The 19763-nt window shown below is 40.2% G+C and overlaps 1 protein-coding gene across 1 annotated transcript in view; it reads left to right on the top strand.

Moving 5' to 3' along the window:
• Positions 1–19763, top strand: part of TG (thyroglobulin) — a 152048-nt gene that overhangs the window by 117293 nt on the left and 14992 nt on the right. Inside the window, exons 42-45 of the mRNA XM_040080105.2 lie at positions 5135–5299; positions 6060–6227; positions 13646–13827; positions 17746–17853. Of these exons, the coding sequence (XP_039936039.1) occupies positions 5135–5299; positions 6060–6227; positions 13646–13827; positions 17746–17853 (623 nt within the window). The remainder of the gene's footprint in view (positions 1–5134; positions 5300–6059; positions 6228–13645; positions 13828–17745; positions 17854–19763) is intronic.

The raw sequence follows: 19763 nt of genomic DNA, 5'->3' as shown, positions 1-19763 counted from the left end.
TTAAGTGATAGGAAGCACTTGAGCTCAGCAGTCAGGAAATGGAAGAGCCCTGGCTATCCCGGAGGTCAAACCAGATGGTCTGACAGATACTTCTTGCTGGGAACTGTGTGCATCTGAGCCTGGAGAGTGCCTATTTTTAACAAATAAAATATTGCTGTACAGCTGGCTCTTTTGGGAAAGTAGAATTCTCAGGACATTTCTTTGGTCTGACTGTTTGCATTAGATGTCTTTTGATCTCATTTTTGGGTGGTGTTACTGTAATTGCTGTTTGCATTGCCTATAGCCTGGTTCAGGGCACACAGAAAGCCTGCTTTGGTTGCAGCCATCAGAGGAACTTCATTCACTTGCAGAGAGTTTGTGTGCTGAGGAGACAATGTGGCTGAAGAAAGAATTCCATTTTCAAGTCAGTTTGGAAAAAAACAAGAGGTTGTGATGTGAGGAGAGGAAGCTGTGTTTGGGTTTGCAGAGTGTGGGTGATAAAATCTAGTTCCAGTGAAGTTTCTAATCATTAGATGTGTTCTGAATAATTTTTGAAAAAATTTGCAGATGTGAGCTTCAAAACCAAATGAGGAATCAAAAGACATTCAGCACTGCAGCTTATATGGCAATTGTCTTTTCCACATATGTTGTGAGACAGAGATACAGAGTACAGTGAGGTGGGTTGACTCTGGCTGGACACCAGATGCCCACTAAACCTACTCTGTCACTGCCCTCCTCAGCTGGAAGGGGAGAGAAAATAAAAAGAAATTCTCATGGGTCATGATAAGTACAGGAAGAGATCACCCACTGGTTACCATCACAGACAGAGAAATTAAACTAATTTATTTTAATTAGTTTAATTTATTACCAATTAAACAGAGGAGGATAATAAGAAGTAAAGCATGATTATGACCATCTGGGATTTTCCACTCTCACTCTTCCTCGCAACACTGCAATTATTTCATTTAGACTCCCTCACTACCAAAACAGGGTGACACAAACCAAACAGCGGTCCATATATTCTTTTTTATCAGAACAGGAACAAGAGTTTGTAGAGGAAGGTTTGGGATGGCCAGAATGGCATAAATGAAAGTCTGTTGAGCTATGACGTCCCAAAAGAAAAATTTGCAAGAGGCACCGGCCCCAGCTCAGCTGGTCACAGCCTGATAACAAAGTGAGGATTCACCTTCACACCATACTGGTTCATCAGTACATTTCAGCAACATTTAATGGTATCTGAATTTCTACTGTGTAGCTGAACCTCTAATACTGAAAAGTGAAATTAAGAAATGCTGACAATGCTCCTGGTCCCTGAACTATATAGTACCGAAGGCTTTGCCTCCCATTTTCAATGCCATCACTTGTTGCAGTAGGTGCCATTGCTCAATACTGTAAAGTTCCTCCTATTCCTAGGAATTTTGGAGAGCAGTGTAACAATGCTGTAGTGGATTGTGTAACACAGCTGCAACTGCTTCTTCTTAGCACTTTTGAACACTTTCGACTGGGTCGATGTCAAAAATATCAATGGAACTTCCTCTGTCTTCCTCTTTCCCCTTGTTGTGGGATCATCTATAAGGACAGCTAAAACAAGAAGTATGTGTGGCTTCAGTTCCCTGTAAATCCCTTCTAAGTGATTCCCCAGTGATGACAAGGTGGCTAATGACTAAAATTTTATTGTATATGTCATTTTTTAGGGGTTCACTTGCAAAAAACAACTCTGCTGGAACATCTGAAGAGTTCACATGTTAGTTTTAAAAGTGAATTTTTAAGTTCTTGTGTTCATAGATAAAGGGGGATTCCTGGAGAATGAAAAAACAGAGGACTAACAAAAAGAACACTGTTTGTTATTCTTAAGCTGATCTCATAATTTTTTGGTTTTCTGATTCACGATTCTGTCATGTTGATGGTAATATGGGTGCCATGTAATGGAAATAAACAGGCCCTCCACTATTTCTACGTCTGCCTAAGTAGTCCTATTTGTTAAAGTACACAAGGCCCCCATTACTGGTTGCTGAGAATAATCACACGAATAAACTATAATTTTATAGGAAAAGAGGGAATTGCTAATTGTAGCTCTGTTATTCTCTGTGTCCTGACCCTACCTGTAATGTGGATTCAGTGTTTAGGGAAGATTTCTGTTTAATGTGAAAACTGCAGACTCAAAAAAGAAAGAAAAATAGTTCTGGGCAATGCCAGCTTCTGTTCTCACTTTTTGGTTCCTGAAGGGGTTTTCACTGGCAAATAAGTGACCCTGAATTTTGATGTGAATTTGTAAAATAGAGAACTGGTACAGTTTTGCTTGCATAACTTCTGCCCTAAGAGGAGCCGTGTTTCTAAAGCCTGGAACGTATTTTGGATGCACCTGGGAAGGAAACACAAATACTCTTTGTATGATGCCTCATGTTTCTCTATCCCCTGCTTCCAGTCCTAGTAAAAATTAAACATGATTAAAAGTAGTGGATACCACATCTCTGTCAAACCCCAAAGATTTGGTCTCTTTCAAACCCCAGATGCAACACTTGCTTTCTGAATATGGGTGGTACCAAAAAGCCAAACTGAGGAAGTGGCCATTAGCACAGAAAATGGAAAAAGAAGTCCAGAATAAAGAGCAAATAAACCTGTTGTAACCACTCACAGAAAGAGGAGAAAATATCCACAGCCAGACTGAGGCTCCATTGAGCTCTCCTCCCCGCAGAAATGTATTTGCAGAAGTTTGGGGGTTTTGTTTTACTCATCAAACTTTGACTGTATCTGCTGCCAGCCAATACACATCCCATGCTGTGATGTGAAGATTTGCCTGCCCAGGCTTTTAGTTCTGCCCCTGCAGTAGAGAACTTCAGGGACACTTTTATGCAGAACCTTTTGTGCCTTTGTTTTACTCGGTACCAGATCTCAGGGCAGTCTTTCAGGCTGTAGATATCTGAGACAGGGGAACTTTGCACGGCTTTTAAAATCTCTGAGAGGAAACCTGTTCAAAATCAAGCACACATGAGGATGTTTTGCTTGGTCCCAGTGAATTTTTTGATTCCATATATCATCTGGTTTCAGTACTCCTTCCCTACCAAACTTGGCCTTTTAATAGGGCAACTTCAGAATTTCCACAGAAACTGACACTTTCAAAATTTGTGAAACTTTTGGAGTTCGGGAAACTGAAGCCCTTTAATTTTTTATGATTTTGTTTTGCTTTGTTTTAAATGAATGCCATTTGGCAGTACTGGATACTTGATAAAGCTTGCAGAGCATGTTCAGATCTGATGTGGAAGAATATGTTTGCCAGATTAATGGGTAAATATTGTGCAGTCCTGGATTTAATTTTTCTGCTATATTGAGGGGCTCATAATTCCTTACTCCACATGAAATGCAAGGAAGCTCCTCTTCTGAGGGAAGCTGACATGGTGTATTATCCCTTCTCTAGTCTCACTCATTGTAGCTCTGATGACCATGCTCTTCCAAAGGCCAAGTTAAAATGCATGGTTCTCATTCAGTGTACTGGGAACCCACCCACAGACAAGATACTCTCATCAGAGATATTTTTCTTTCTCTCTCATGACCAGCTGAGTCAGTGCACCTAGTCAGCAGCTGGCAAATATCGTGCCTTACATATACAAAATAGGCCACTGCAAATTCCCTGAGAGGATAAAGCCCATTGCTCACCTCATCTAAACTGAGTGCTGAAGTGAGGAATAAGACCAAGTGGTGTTTATTTCTTCTTCTTTAATACTTCCACTCTCTTAAAACTCAAGATGGCTCTTACAGTGGCCCAGATTAAAAAATTAGGCTTTTCCTTTGCTTATCAGCAGCCATCTTCATCTCAATCATTAAGCTAATAGCAGTGCTTGTTTTCCAGATCAGTTAAAAAAGAAGAGAGACCTTTCAGGAGGGTGGTTGCACTGGAAATTCTGCATGAATTGAACTAAAAAGACTGTCTCTACACCCAAATAATAACCTCTTTCTGACTGTTTTTGGAAACCAATTTCTCCAGTTGTGAGCAACGGTATCCCATTAGTATCAATGGCTCTGCTTGTTTGAAATATAAAAAATGTCCTGGGTGCTGGCCAGGGCTTCACAGAGTTCTTCTGACTCAGATGTTTGAGACAATTTCAATTTAAGAATTTGCTGTTTGTTTTCTGTTTCCTTTTAACTTGCTTTTCAAGACTTGTAGTTTTGCTTTGAGCTAATTCAGTAAGAAGTTAATCAGTTCAATAGATCAGGGTCTTTCATATCATGCATCTAGGTTGTGGGGGTTTTCAGAGGACAGAAGCTAATCTTAGCAGCTATTATCAGTAAACTGATGCACATGTTTGGAAATTAGTCATTTGAACCATTTTAGAGCTATTCCAGCCTTTCTGTTCTAGGTCAGATCTTATCAGATTTAAGCTAATTTATCTACATTTCAACAAATAGTTTTCATATTTACTCAAAAATGTTGTGCCATCCTTTCTTGTTAAGAGCATTTTCTATGTTGGCACAGCTGCAGGGAGAACATGAAGAGTCTGGGGTAGAGCCTGGACTGTAGCCTGTGCTCTGGTTTTGATCTTCATGCTCTGGTTAATCTTCTGCAGTTTCCTTTACTCTTTTGTTCCTACTTCTTCAGTTCATAGCACTTCCAGTCCTTCACTGCTCCCTGTGCTCCCTGTCTTTGGTTTCTAGCCAAAGTTGATTTACACTCAATGTGAATACTTAGTGTCCATTTGTCCTTGTACCAGCATGGTCCCAAGGCAGAAATAGCTCTTCTTTATGGACATCATGCCTGCTCTCAGTCCTTGTTTATCACAGCTATGATAAAACTCCATTTAGTCTCCTCTTGCAAGATGGGCTCTCCATTCCCTCATGTGCCCCACAGCACCCTCTTTATATCCACTCCTGTCTCAGTGTTTCTCCTTCCATTGAAGTTTTCAGAAAGATTTGTGATTTGGTTATAGACATACTATAGACACTTACAGCTTTTCCAAAATAACTGTGGCAGGGCTGGAAACAGCCGAACTGATCCTTCACCCGTTTGCTTTGATCTTTAGACTTCACTTATTTTAATTTAAAAGCCACGGTTTTATGTTCTGCAGGTGGACAGATTTTTCTTCTCATTTATTTTACCTGCACCAGGGAACCAGGTGTTCTGACAACATATGTTGACTGATATTGTGGGGTTATTTCCTAGGGAGGCTCAGCTTTTTCTCCAGCATCCATAATTACTACAAGGAGAGCACAGACCCAAGCAGCAGCCCTGGCTGAAGATGTGGGATGCCCTTCATCCACCAGTGAGGAAATTGTAGCCTGCCTTCGCCAGTTGCCTGCTCGTGTCCTCAATGATGCTCAAACTAAGGTACAACATAGCAAAGCATATGCCATTGGCAAGAAGTCAAAAAGTTTCCATTCACACAAAGCTGTGAGAAAGCTTAAAAAATAATTTAGTCTGAATCCTTGTGAAAGAGGAACTAGACTATTTTTGGTGGAGGGAAGTTTTTGTCCATGGCATCCAGCTCTGAGCTATGAATACTCACGCTTTGATTCTCCTTTAGACTAAATTCCTTTTACACTGCTTTAATCGTGTCTTCTGAAATAAATCTACTTTTTTTTTTTTTTGCCTTCTTTCACTTCCCTCTTGTCTGCCTCTGGATGTTACTCTAGAGGAGAGTCAAATGTCTGTAGCTTTAATAACAGAACTTATGCAGAAAATTAAGCAGGATAGATGTCAGTGTTCTGTATTTGAAATGGGAGGCTTGTGAAAGCTGCAGTATAAATAATTCTAGAGATGGATCCTTTACCTACAAATTAAAACACCTACCAGCAATAAATTTTCCAATGAGGACCAGCATGGACTCGATCCCTTGTTTAAAACAACATTTTTGTGACTATAAGACCATCGTTTCTCTTGGCCTCTTCAGTTTGTTTCACTTACTGAGACTGTCAGCAAAATCATTGTTTCCTACCAATGATGAGTTTGTACTTATGTTACCTGGTCTCTTGTTCACTTGAAGGAAATCAGATCAGTTGAATTAAGCATAAATAAAATAGAATTTAAAGGGTAAGCTGAACTAACTGCACAAAATGAACTTTTTTTTTTTTTTTTTTCCCCAACATAGCTGCTAGCTGTAAGTGGCCCATTTCAGTACTGGGGTCCAGTGATGGATGGAATTTACATCCGGGAACCTTTGGCTAAAGCCCTGCAGCGCCCTCAGCTTCAGAAGGTAGATCTACTCATTGGAAGTGCTCAACAAGATGGTCTCATCAGCAGAGCCAAGGCAATTAAGGTAGGAAGACACTCACTGTTAATGAACTGATGGTATCACTGTGATTACAGTGTCGGGGATAATCATATGCAGCCTGGAGAGATGCTGTTTGATTTCTACAAGTTATGCTCCATAGAAATATGCAAATGCATTGTCCTTCTCCAGCCAGTCTTGGTCAGGATGACTAATGGCATAATAATATATGTTGATTAATATTTCTGTGGGAGATACAAAAAGATACAAAAGAAGGGATTTAGCATTTATGTTCTACTGTCTTTAAAATACTATTTATCTTTCCATCTCAGTAGTATCTCATAAAGAAGAAAGCAACTTAATTATACATTTCTTCACTGTGCAGCAGGATTAAGTCAGCATTTTGAGGATTTTTTGGCAACCTTTTCCTCTGTTGTCTCCTAGAAGTAAATATTCTTTTAAAGGTGATTCTGAGTATGGACTAGCTGTAACAAAGAGCAGCAGTGGCCTGATGTGTGGTCTAAGGTTTCCACACAGAAACTGGTGGAAACAAAAAGAATTGTGTCCATGCTGTATTGTCTGTTGCCATCTTGCAATAACTCTATGGATTTCACCTCTTAGAAGGCAGAGAAATGTCAGTCCCAGCTTCTCTTTGCTGTAGCCAATAGCATACAGACCAATTTAATGGCCCACCTGAATTAAGTTCATATTACCTGTTTACTCTCTATCAGAACTTTCCTGCTCTTTTTTCATGTCTTTTTCTCTTTTGGAATGAATTTCAAGAGAAAGTCATAGGATAAAGGCGCAGAAGATATTGTGTGATGCTGGAGGCCTGTAGATAATGATCCAGACCCTGTGAGAGGGGAATAAACCTCAGTGGCCTCATTACAAGTCCTGTGATGAAGACTAGGAAGTGAAATTCTTTCCTTTACCACTGTTTCTGCTTACGACAGTTGTCTGCAAATTTGAGGTGAAATTCCATGTTGTATTAAAATTTTTGCAACAAAACATGGTGTTGATGAAGGGCACAAATGCTACATCCCAGCGCTGTCAGATTGAAATGAAAAGAAGAAAACACTTGCAACTGCGAGTTCAGTAGAAAAGTGTTGCCTGCTCAAAAATAAAATCTGAAATATCTTTTTTTTATTGAAAGGCTTGCAGAAAATAAGATTGGAAGGGAACTCAGTAAGTTGGTGCAACTTACCAAAAGAAAGGGTCATATCTACTGATGATTATTTTTAATGCACATTTTCCTCTATTTCTATTTTCCTGTGGCTTAAAGTTTTTAGGACTTGGCGGAATATGAATGCTTTGACCAATCTGTATTCCTGTCTGGATTGTTTTCTTAAAGACCTGCTGCAAAGTTGAAGTTACCTGATTTCTCCTTGGTTGACACAGAGTATTAATTGCTGGAAAACTGTAATGCTCCTTCCGTCACTGAGCTACTTAAGAACATACATTCTCCAGGTCCTCAGCAGTATTTCTGTGTGCTAGCTATGACCATGTGTGGTTGCAGCCAGTCTGATGATGAAGTCCTGAATAAGCCACAGACATATTTAGCTACAGTGACAAAAACTAGTGCAGATGGTGGTTGTTACTTGGAAGTCCGTGCCCCATTTCCTCTGTCATAAATGTCGTAAGAGATCTTTAACCTGTGCTAAATGTCCTTTCCCCACAACAGACCGTGTAGAAGGATTTGAGACAGTCCACACTGTATCCCAGTCATCTACCTTATTAATTTTAAGGGTTCCTTTGAGGTAAATCTCACTTGCACCTCTCTAGGAATAGCCAAAGCTGGTTTTACTGGTACACTAAGGAGTGCGAGAAGGCTAGCTGGTGGACAGGGCACTGAACTGAACTTGGGGAACCAAGGCATAACTACTTTTGGCTACACCCAAAGTATTTAATCTGTTTTAAAAAGAGGGAACCAAACCTCCCTGGGGTGAAAATTCACCTATGGCTGTGTTCCTGCTCTGCAGAGAGAAGATCCATGCATGCATTTCAGTAGACAAACACAGCTAAAAGGTGCTTTGGCCAGCATATGGAATTGGCAAAGTCCTAATTTCCATCTTTAGGATGGCTGATTTCAGTGTAGACAGTGCGAAAAATGATGGGGAAAAACATTTAACCCCTACTGACTTGCTCCACCAGTTCCTGGGAATAACTGTGCTGGGCAAGTCAGTCAAGGACTTGCTCTGTTAATCCAAGATTTCTCTTAGTACTGATCCTGTCAATGGTAAGGAGACATTTTTAACCATTTGGATGTAAGCAAGCTTGAGACATGGTGCAAATCTTATCACCTTAGACTGAAGTTGCATGCAAGTGTTATGAATTCTTTGCACTCTTCATACAGAAGTGAGAGTGAAACCTCTAGACTGCAATCAGACCAGAAGGTGGAAAATCCAGTTGGCACCATGTTGTTCTGTGGGATCTTACTGGCCTTGTGTTGCACTGGGTGTCTCCCTACTCCCACTGCAACATAGTGCTTGTGCCTATTAAGGTCTTTGCTATTAAAAATGAAACAGAAAGACAGAAGGTACCACTTATGTGCTAGCAAAATATTTATGTGCCATTTGCTTACAATTAAAGGCTGAGGTCTCTCAGTGATGTTTGCAGCAGAGAGTATGCCCATGAAATGACCATTTTATGGCATTCATTGACATGCTTATTCATGTGGACTGAGACAGATTCATCACTTCCTGGAGCACTTCCTACTCATCCACAGTGCAGCCATCACAAGGTTGCAATTGAGAAACAAAGCAGAGTTTGTTAAGGGAATGGCAAGTGGAACCATAATGCACTATTATGTGACATATGGAGTGGTTAAGCCTGAACCCATTCACTGCCATCCCCATGGCAGACCTTCAGGGAATATTAGTTTTGAGCATAGATAAGGGCAGCTGAGCAGAAAACAATAAGAATGTTGATTTCAGTTCCCTACTGGGCAAAATTTTATCCCCCTCCTATATGTGATGCTCAGGTGGGAAGACCTAATGGCATTAAATTTATGGACTCACTCATGCTGCTCTATGTCTGTGCTTATCTGTGTATGCATGGAGGTTAGTATAGCCCAGTCTGTATCCTCCTCGTGTTAAGTGCCTACTATGTAGTCTCCACATTGCAAGGATTTAGTTGAAAAACTGAGGTTGTATTTCATGTGTTTGGTTTCTTTTTCTTTCCCTCCTTAGTACAATCTAGTTGGATGCAGAACCCAAATCCAGGACATAGGAGAATGGGTAGATAGAAATCTAGTTTATTTAGTTTATTTAGATAGAAATCTAGTTTATTTACCTCATATAAGTGAATGGATCTGTGCAGAACAGAACTATCATCCTGCACTTTATTACAGTCAGTAAATTTCTTTATGGAAAAATGTATTCAGCAGTATACAACGTGTGGTAGATATGTGTATATTTATCAGGGGAGAAGTTTCTCCCTAAATGCAATCAGTGAGGAGAATGGGCTGAACTCTTCATATCAAAACTAGTTAGAATTCTTGGAAGATTCTGCTGAATGGTGTTAGATCTTTCACCATCTTTTGTGACAGTATTTGTCAAAAGCCATTTAAGACCCAAGTTCTGTACATATACTGTTAGCATTATCACTGTTTCAGTTTATCGGAAAAGTACGTTTTTCCCTTTGGAAGGTGTAAATATTTGGTCTACCTACTACTCCAATTCCTTCTAAGTAAAACTCTGGGCTGGTTTCAGTCATGTGTTCCACAAATTGTCCTGCAGCAACAAGAACAGTAAACAGTATTTAACTCATTATTTAGGCAATGTTTATGATGTTTTTGAATCATCAGAAGAGTAGAATGGGGTGCACCTGCTGCCTTTAATTAATTTCTTAAATACTTTCTTAGAAAACCCCACTATAACTCTGAGGCCAATTCCAAATGCCTCTTTAAAGCTAAGCAAAATGTAAATTATTTTACATGATGTGCAGCTGTTTCTATTAATCTGGTAGCAGCTGTTGTATCTCCTGTGATTTGAAAATTGTTCCTTGGTCATATATTTTCTAATGGGAACTTATGTTGGACATGGAAAATCAGTTGAATCAGTTTCTGAAAAGTTTAAATATTTTGTCTTTTTAATGTTTAATTAATTTTATTTTGAACATTGCTTTGATTTTGGCTATCATGTTTAAGTCAGATGTTTAAATTATACTATAGCCAAAGCAATGCTTGAGAAATTGTTTCAGGTTGTGCTATTTTACTGCTGTTTGAGGGATGAAAATTCTTACCATCTTACAAATGCTAGTTCTGTTTATCATCCATCTCTGCCTGTTGAGCCGTCTTTCATCTGAGTCAACACGTCTTGAGGGCCCCACAATACTGTAAATTATTGCTGAGAAAACTCTGAAAATTGCAGAGTTTTGGGAGCATTTTGAAGACCACAGAAACCCATACATAGGCATTGATTCACAAGACTGCTCAAAAATCATCGAGAGAGGCTTTGGAATGACATGAGCCAGCTCATTGAGGATTTTCAGCTGAATCCCATCAGGCCTGTAGATTTGTGGGGATCCAGCTGGAGCAGCAGATCCCCCACAGTTTCAGAACTGACTGGGAGTTATCATTCTCACAGTCATGGTTTTCCAGCTCAGGGTTCTGAGACCCGCATGGTCCATCATCAATGTTGAAGACTGAGGCAAATAATATATTGAACATCTCTGCCTGGTCCATGTCCCTGTGGGGGAAGTGACCATCTTTGTTCTGGAAAGGGTCAATGTTATTTCTACACTGCCTTTTTTCATTAATATATTTGAAAAAAACTTCTTATTGCTCCTCCCATTTCTGGCAGCTTCACCTCCACTTGAGCTTTGGCCAAATGAATTCTCTCCCTGCAGTGGCAAGCAGCATTTCTGTATTCTTCCCATGTTACCTGACCTTGCTTGGTCATACACCTTCCTTTTCTTGTTTTATTTCCAAGAGAAGATCCGTGTCCAGCCAAGCCAGCCTTTTACCTCTTCTCCTTGACTTCTGACATTAAATATCTAAGGCCTACCACACTGAGTCAGATCAAAGGGCTGTTCAGCACAAACTGTTGTTTTCAGTAGTGGTTAAAGGAGCCTGTTTGTAAAAATAGGGTAAGCAAATCTGATACTTCTGGTAAAAGCGCCCCAAACCTCTAGCACTTTACAGCCCAGGGACTTTCTATCCTGAACTGATCTTTCTATATTTAATAACTATAATAATAATTAATATAATAACTAATACAATATTTACTGCAATAACTATAATAATAACTAATATCATAATTACTAAAAATAATAAATTATTTTGGTGGGGGGGTTGGTTGTTTGTTTGCTTTGTTTTGGTTTTTTTAATAAAAAACTCCTTCATGAGACTTCATTTTCAACAGTTTTTGGCATTTACAAAAACATTTGGCAGGGAGTTTGTCACCTTAACCATATGTTGGTATATGATGATCCATCTTCTCTGTGGTTTTTCAACCATAACCTTTATTTGATACTTGACCATTGATGACCTTTATTTGATACTTGACTATTGATGAGACAGTGATGGATCAGTTCCTAGGTTACATAATCATTCCCCTAAGGTGTTTTTGACTTTGTTTCTCTCTGATTTAAGTATCCATGACAAGAGTAGAACAAGTTAGCAAATCTCTTTTAAAAAGCCAACAAAATGAAAGCACTTCATGAAAGTAGCTTGTATGCGTTGATTTATACACAAGAGATTGGACTTTGCTTGCTGTGGAAAAATATCTTTTCTTACCCACAACTGCTAAACCCAGTCTTCAAATGAGAGATTCTTAACAAAGCAATACTTATGCTGGTTAGTAGGAACCTGACCTGATGTGCGCCGAAGCTGTGATGGAAAAACTGCTTTTGAATTCAATGAATTTGCAGTCAGGTCTTCAGTGATAATTTCCTGCAGAAGAATATGCATGTCCTTGCTGGGTTTAAGCTGAATGATTTTGCAGGCAAGAGTGCTGTGTGGCATTTGTGGACAGGAAGTGATGTGTCAGGGGTGAGCTCCCCATCTTTTCCGAAGTGCAGCTGTATTGCTAAAGCTGGCACCACATGACTCTTTCACATTGCGTGTGCCAAAATCCAGCAAAAGAAGAATCTATTAAAAATACAAGGAAAATTTCTGAGATCTTCTTGGACCTTGGGATACTTGGTAGAGTTTTCAAATCCCTTAAAGTCACTTATTCAAACTGCACAGAGTGTTAGAATACTAAGGACAAACCTCAGCCTCAGCACATGGGAACTTATTTTCCATCTTTCATTTCTGTGGATCTACTGAAAAGTTATTACTCCATCTGTTCTTTCTGTATAGGGCTGTGGAAAGACCTTCTAGCAGCATGATGAAAACCAGCTGTGGGCCATCAAAATAATATATTAAGTAAAGCATCTACAGTAACTAAATTGGGCAGACACTGGCCTAGTTTGCATCAGACTGACTGCCCAAAATAATAGAAGTGGTTTGTTAGATCTTTTTCTCTGGAGTTCTCATCCAAGTTTCAACCAATATGCACCTGTATAGTGCCCTCCTTAGAAAGGACTCGATGCACAGGAGAGTTCAGGGTAGATTGTTTTTTCATGAAGTTGTTTTGTTTCTGAAATTGAAATATTTTTTGAAAAAGTGAAAAGTTTCAATTGATAGCATGAAAAAAACTTCCTCAAAGAAAGATATGTTGAAAAATTCCAGCCGTCTTTAGCTTTGGTAAAAATATGTTTGGATACACTGTTTGGTATAGAAGGTGGTCTCTGTGACATGGGCCCTTTGCTCTGGGAACATTTCCTTTAGGAAAGGTTTCAGAGCATAGATCTCAGGAAAAAGGGCATTTCCCTGTTGGTTTCTCTGAAAGGCCCTAAGGGTTATGAAGTTTGAAGATCATGGCTGTTCCCTGCATTGGGTTTTGGAGGATTGGAATTTTTCTTCCAGATCTGAGGCAAATATTATTAAAGAAGGGACCTAAACACAGAACTTGGAGCAGCCGTGTTCCTTTGTAGGTGTTCCCAGAAAAGGCAGAGTGTCATAGCCATGCAATGGCCTATAAAACATATTTGCTTTCTGGAATTTTCAGAGAAGAACAAAAACTCCCTCTCTCCGCTCTAGTTTTCCTTCATGGAGATTATCAGAAAGACAGCACTGGACACACATGCAGTGGAGGACTGTTTCTGGGAACCCCTTTAGTGAGAGCCAGCACGATTTCTGTACTATTAGAGATCCATTGGCACAACTTGGTACCTGTGACTTGGACATACTAGACCAGGGTTTCTGTACTACAGTGTGTCCAGAGGAAGCCAGTATTTCTCACTGGTGACAGTTTTGGGAAAGCAAATGTGGGATTGCCCCCTACTCAATCCCCTAGGAATCAGAGATCACAGCAGAGAGGACTTATTCCAGCAGAGGGAGATCTGATCCCACATTGTTCCACTAAAAAATTTATATTTTGGTTTTGTTTCTGAATTCCATATATGCACTTTTTTCTCAGAAATTTGAAGAAAGTCAAGGAAGAGCCAACAGCAAAACCGCCTTTTATCAGGCTCTGCAAAATTCCCTAGGAGGAGAAGAGTCCAACTCATTCATTGAAGATGCAGCTACGTGGTATTACTCCCTGGAACACTCAACTGATGATTATTCATCCTTTTCCAGGGCGTTGGAAAACGCCACCCGGTAAGAAAGTCATCTTAGTACAACTGTGTGATTGGAGTTGAGCAAGGTTTGTTTTTCTTATCTAAAGTGTGCATTTATATTCTGAAAAACTTGAGAAATTCTTATGCAGATGAACAAAAAATGGGGAATATGATTTTATTTTCTGTGAGGTTTCCAGTGTCATTGGTAAACAGAAATTGAACTGATTATGCCTTGTGAACAGTTTGACATGTCTTTCTAGAACCGGATATTGAGTTCAGTCTACTAATGCTTCTTTTTGCATTTTCATGTCATAGATGTCTGGGTTGCTTGCACACTGTGCATCAACAGTTCCTTGAGTCGTCTCATCCCTGTGACAGTAGAATTAATGCCTTGTATCCCCAGTCCCCTAATTATACAGTCAAATACCTTCTCTTGGTGGTCAAATTTGTAATCTTGGATTTCAGCAATTCCTTTTTTTTTTTTTTTTTTTTTTTAGTTATGAAACCTGCATGCATTTATTCACAATATCAGGCATGACTTGAAGCCATTTCATCTTGCTTGTTACTTTGGAGAGGAAACTAATCCTCACCTCGCTACAACTTCCTTTCAGGCAGTTGTAAAGAGCAATAAAGTTCCCCCTGAGCCTTTTTTTCTCCAGGCTAAAAACCCCCAGCTCCTTCAGCTGCTTCTCATCAGACTTGTGCTCCACAACCTTCCCCACTCCACTGCCCTGCTCTGGACAGGCTCCAGCACCTCATGCATGTCAGCAGAGGGATGAGCAACTTACCTCCAGTAAATGCACTCCCATCCTTTGCATTGAAACTTTGCATGGACATTTGGGAGGAGGAAGTTGAAAACTTCCTGTTTTCTGCCTCTGAGCAAAATCAGGGACCAAATGTTTAAATGAAACGGATTTTCCGGAAATGAATCAAAAAACTGTTTCCCTATTCCTGTCTCTGCTTTATGAGCAGAATCATTGTGAAAACTCTGTACTTTTTCTAATGTGATGTGGCTTATAAACTGGTGACTTGAATCCTAGTGGGCCTGTCCAAGATGTTGCACCTCTATTCTGAACTGAGACATCATAGCTAAAGGCTCCTGGTATCTGTGCTCGCAGTGTTTTCTGTCCCACTGTGAGCCTCTCAACAACACCTCAGAGACAGGATTTTCCTTTTATTCTTCCATCAGAGCTGTAGAACATTTCTCTGGGAGAGCCTTAGGGAGCAGGCGATGAACAGGAGCCAAGATTCTCTTGGAAACATCTGATTCAAAAAGTGGACAGTTGTTTCTGGGTGGTCCAGGTGTCCTGGTGCACTGAGATCGTGAAGGAAACAAGCCAGAGGGTTGTGGGCTGAGCTTTGTGCCATTTATCAACTCACACATCTTGCCACATTTGTCCTCCTTTGTAGTCTGTCCCAGGGATGGGCCTCCCATCACCAGGACATCTGGGGCCACTGCCTGCAGAACATGTAGGAGCACTGTGGTTAATGGATATCAAAGCCAGAACTTGCCTTCAGTGTCCTTCCATCCCCACTGTTACCCCTGGGGGGAAATTCTTTATATCAGTGAGGTTTTAAGCCATAATAAACCACTGTAGGACTTGTATTTTAGCCATTCTTCCCATCCAGAGATCCCTCTATAAGGATCTGTTGTAACACAGGGCTGTCACATTTGATCACTGGCATTCAGCCCAGGGCTCAGTATGGTGCAAACATTGACTTTTGCAAAGCCACAAGGGCTGGCACACCACACATTTCCAGCAGGAATGGGATACACCAACAGCTCCTCAGGCTCAGCAGGTTCCTGGGTGTAGGGATTGCCTGCTCCTTTACGATATGAGGAAAATACCTTGGCTAAGGAAAGAAGTGAATAGCCAAGCAAAGGGATGAGTAGTGAGACCAGGGCATCTGATGATAATACTCTGCATCAAATACTTTGGGAATCACTCCAGCTACAGCAGAAAGTGAGGTGAAACATTAGGTACAGAGTGTGTTGCCTATATCAGCATCACATACATGGTGAAGAAAACAGGGGATTGGTTCTGGGTTTCTTGATGTTTGGTTGGTTGGTTTGGTTTTGTTTTTTTTCTCCTTAGTTTTGTTTCTCTTTAACAAAAACCTTACTACCAGCATAGATGTGTAAGCCAAGAAAAGTTTTATGTAAAAAATTAACTGCTAAAGTTTTAACAGGATTACAAAATGTGATAAAGCAACATAAATGGTTGTTATAAATGATATATATTGTGTATATTTTGTGGGTTTAAAATAATTCTGCTTTTAAATTTGTTTTAGCTGCAATTTTCTGGTATTTTTTGCAAGTGTAAAATGAGTTAATTTTTTTTTTTTTTTTTTTTTTAAACTCTGGTATTCCATGCCTGATAGAGACAGCTGTTTCATTTTTGCAGTTACTATGTATTTAGGGTTTTTTTCTACTTCCTCAGAATAGCTGACTTTTCTCCCCCCCATACCACTAGCAGAGATTCCATTTTAAATGGTGAAATGTATCTCAAAGCATTTCATGACAGCTGTTGCTCTCCCCAGACTCCCTAGTTTTCAAAGACCATATGCTCCTGTAAAGCCCCATGCTGGTAGGCATGTGAAGAGCAATAATTTTTGTTTCATTTGGGTGTTGTCAACCATAACTGTCAAAGAGCCCTGTGGTCAGTGAGCCCAAAGCTTGTGGTCTCACAGATGAGCTTAAAATAAACTCTGCTGAACCAAGATAGCTACCCAAACAGTGCCTTTCATAACCCTACCAGTTAAAAATAGTAATGTGTTTTTATGCTTCTCTGATGCTTTTCGTTCTTGCACCAGTCTTTTTTTTTTTTTTTTTTTTTTTTTTTTTTTTTTAACCTACCAAGTCTGAAGGAGAAGCTGCTCTTTCAGATTCACTGAACTGAGAATTGAAATCTCCCACTTCCTCAGCAGATATGTTTGTGTGCACCCATCTAGGTAAAGGTATATAAACGCCCAAAGCTTGTGCTGAGTCCTCAGGCACAGGAAGAATGGGGCGTGGTGATACACGTGTATATAACATTGCCTTGAGGAATCACAGTGAGATATATTGCAGTTAGGTCTCCTCTCTTCTGTCTGCCCCTCTTGAACTGCTCGTGCTTCTTCCGTCCTCTGCTCACCTCACCTTCCAGCCCCCCTTCTTGGGGCAAAGGAAGGTGGGAAGGTTTGGATGCATTTGCTTCACTTGTACCTTTTAGACCTGGTGGTAAAGTGATCACTTGACTTCCTCATTGCACTCTTGTCGGTTAATCTTTCTCTCCCAAACACATTGCACCAGGAATTCCATATTGATGAGCTCTGCAGGTTATCTTCAAATGTGGTCTCTTACCATTTTCAGTTCTGGAAACTCTACCCAAGAAATCACACAGATACAAATTCAGAAATTATATTATTGATCCTTAACTCAGGAAATATATTAGATGCCATCACAACCTAGTGGTACCAGAAAGAACTTTAAACTATTATAAGCATGAGCCCTTAAAAACTAGACTCAAGTGGGATTGTTTTGGTTTTTGTTTTTTTTTTTTTGGTGGTGTTTGTTTGTTTGGGGGTTTTTGTTTATTTGTTTTGTTTGTTTGGGGTTTTTTTGTTTGTGGTTTTTGGGTTTTTTTTGTTTGGTTGGTTTGGGTTTTTTTGTTTGTTTGTTTTGTTTTGTTTTGTTTTGTTTTGTTTTTTTCCCAGGATATTTCTTGTGTGTCAGATATGGTTGGTTTACTATCATTGTTCAGCACTCCATAAAACAGCACTTCTAGTGAATTCTACGTAGTACTAATCTTGTAGAGGGTGAATGTGGTTTCCTTCAGTCGATTTGAAGACAGAGATATGAGCTGGTTTGGAAAATAAAACTATCGAGACAGAGAGAGTTCTGTTGCTTGTGGAGATTCTTCCCTTTTTTCCTTTACGCAACTGTTCTGTCTGTTCTCTGCTCCTCCTTTTTTATCAGTGACCAGTTTATCACATGTCCCATCATAAACATGGCGAGTCACTGGGCTGCTGCCTCTCAAGGAAATGTCTTCATGTACCACGTACCTGAGAGCTCCTCACAGAGCAGGTAAGGAGATGGATTTTATTATGTTTCTTGGATTTAGAGTTTGCAAAACCAGGGCTGACTGTTTGGGCATGCTGTGGAATAAATGAATAGATGTAGGTATTGTCAAATACAGAGTTCAGACGAGCAAAGGAGGGATTATATAATAAATTTTTTAACTCTTTAACTCTCTCTAAGAAATTCTTTAACTATGCAGGAATGCTTTTTCTGAACTGAAGCACTTCCTATTAGTTGTCTAAATTGAGTTTCCCCTTTCCAAATTATCTACCTTCACCAGTTCCAAAGTTAGCCTTTCAGATTCCCACTCTGCATCTGATAAACCTCCCACAAAGAGTCAGAATGTATTCCAAGTCATCAGGAGTCTACGGCTCTCAAGATAAATGGAGTATCATTTTCTAATTACTCAACATTAATTCAACACTGCCCTTTTTTGAGGTCAGTGTAGTTGTACCCTAGTTGCACTCACTGGCCTTCAGTGTGGATGAGCTCAGGGATTTATTCCTTCCTGCTCCTGCACTCTGACTCGTGTTCTGCTGACAGACTCTTATGGGAAGAAAAATATTTTCACACACAAGCATTGGTAGACTCAGGCTCTGTGTCATCCTTCATTTTATTAGCTTACTTGAAAGATTTTCAGCAGGACAAGCTGTATTATATTTTAGGCAGAAAGGACTAAGTGGCTGTGGGAGATGTAATGTCTTGTTGGGCACAGAACAATCCTGTAGGCAGAGGCCTTTAAGGTGGCCTTCCCTGGCTTTATTTTAGACCCAGCCCTTTGCAGAAGTCAGGAAAAGGTGCTGATGTCTGCAGGCAGTGGTGAGCACTTTGGGCTGCCCTGTGACTCAGCAGAGTAGCTCCTGCTCTCAGAGCCTGAGTGACGGGAAACTGCAGTGACAGTCACCTTTTCTGTTCCCTGAATCCACAGACCAGGACACGAAAGCACACAGGGATGCTTATCCTCATGCTGTTTCCTTATGAGGAGCCTGCCCCCTGGACTGCCCCTCACCACTCTCCAGGAAAGCTTTTTGAGACCTTTACCTTGTTCTCAGGCTTCCTCCAGAAGGGCTCAGGGGAGGGGTGCTGGGTTCCTACTGGCACCATTTGATCCTGTGAAGTTCCCTGCAAACTGCATGGGTTTTCTCCCTTTCTGATAGCATAATGGAAAAGCATTTGAAAGAAGCCAGCCCAGATCTAGGTTACAGATGAAGGCCATTATGCTGTGGTAACACAGGCTTGCTTTCTTTTTAACTGAGAAGGTAATCCTCAGGGAGCCGTTATTTCTCTGGCAGCTCCAGCGGGAATGTTCACAGTGTTCCATTTGGCTACTGATAGGCCAAGATAAGTGATTTTTACAAGGCTCCAAGCAGGGCTGAGCTATGGTATGCCAAAAATCCAGCCGCACAAAAAGAAAAGATGTGTTCTCAAATGAGCTAGCAAGTTTTCTCTTGCTCTAGAGAATGATAGCGACCCAGCCATCTACGATTAGATCTTATTTGTCGGTGGATTAAATAGTACTTATACAGCTTAGACTCACTGGTTTTGAGGCAGTGATTTTGGATTGATAAGAATTCTCTGCTATCAAGCCCTATTTAAGATTTCCCTTGTGCTCATGTTATTTAGCTCTCCTCACGCTCTTCCGTGCAGCAATAGTTTACATAGCATGTAACTACATATTTTAATCATATTTATGTTGACAGTGGTGTTCTAGGCTAATTACTCTAACTTTAGTGCAAAAGTTATTGGTTTGCTTTATCATAATCCTCTTTAAAAGAACAAACAAAGCCAGAATGCTGTCTGAAACTTGCAGGTGTGCGAGGCAGAGGCTCAATTACCTTATGCCACTTGCAAGGAGAAATGGCCCAACTTAGTATGCTGCATGACATTCTTACTCCTTTCATCTTTATTTATCCTTA

This window comes from Hirundo rustica, chromosome 1 (assembly GCF_015227805.2).
Source record: "Hirundo rustica isolate bHirRus1 chromosome 1, bHirRus1.pri.v3, whole genome shotgun sequence".
NCBI lineage: Eukaryota > Metazoa > Chordata > Aves > Passeriformes > Hirundinidae > Hirundo > Hirundo rustica.
Note: the sequence above shows the minus strand (reverse complement) of the source record. Positions and strands in the feature narration are given on the sequence as shown.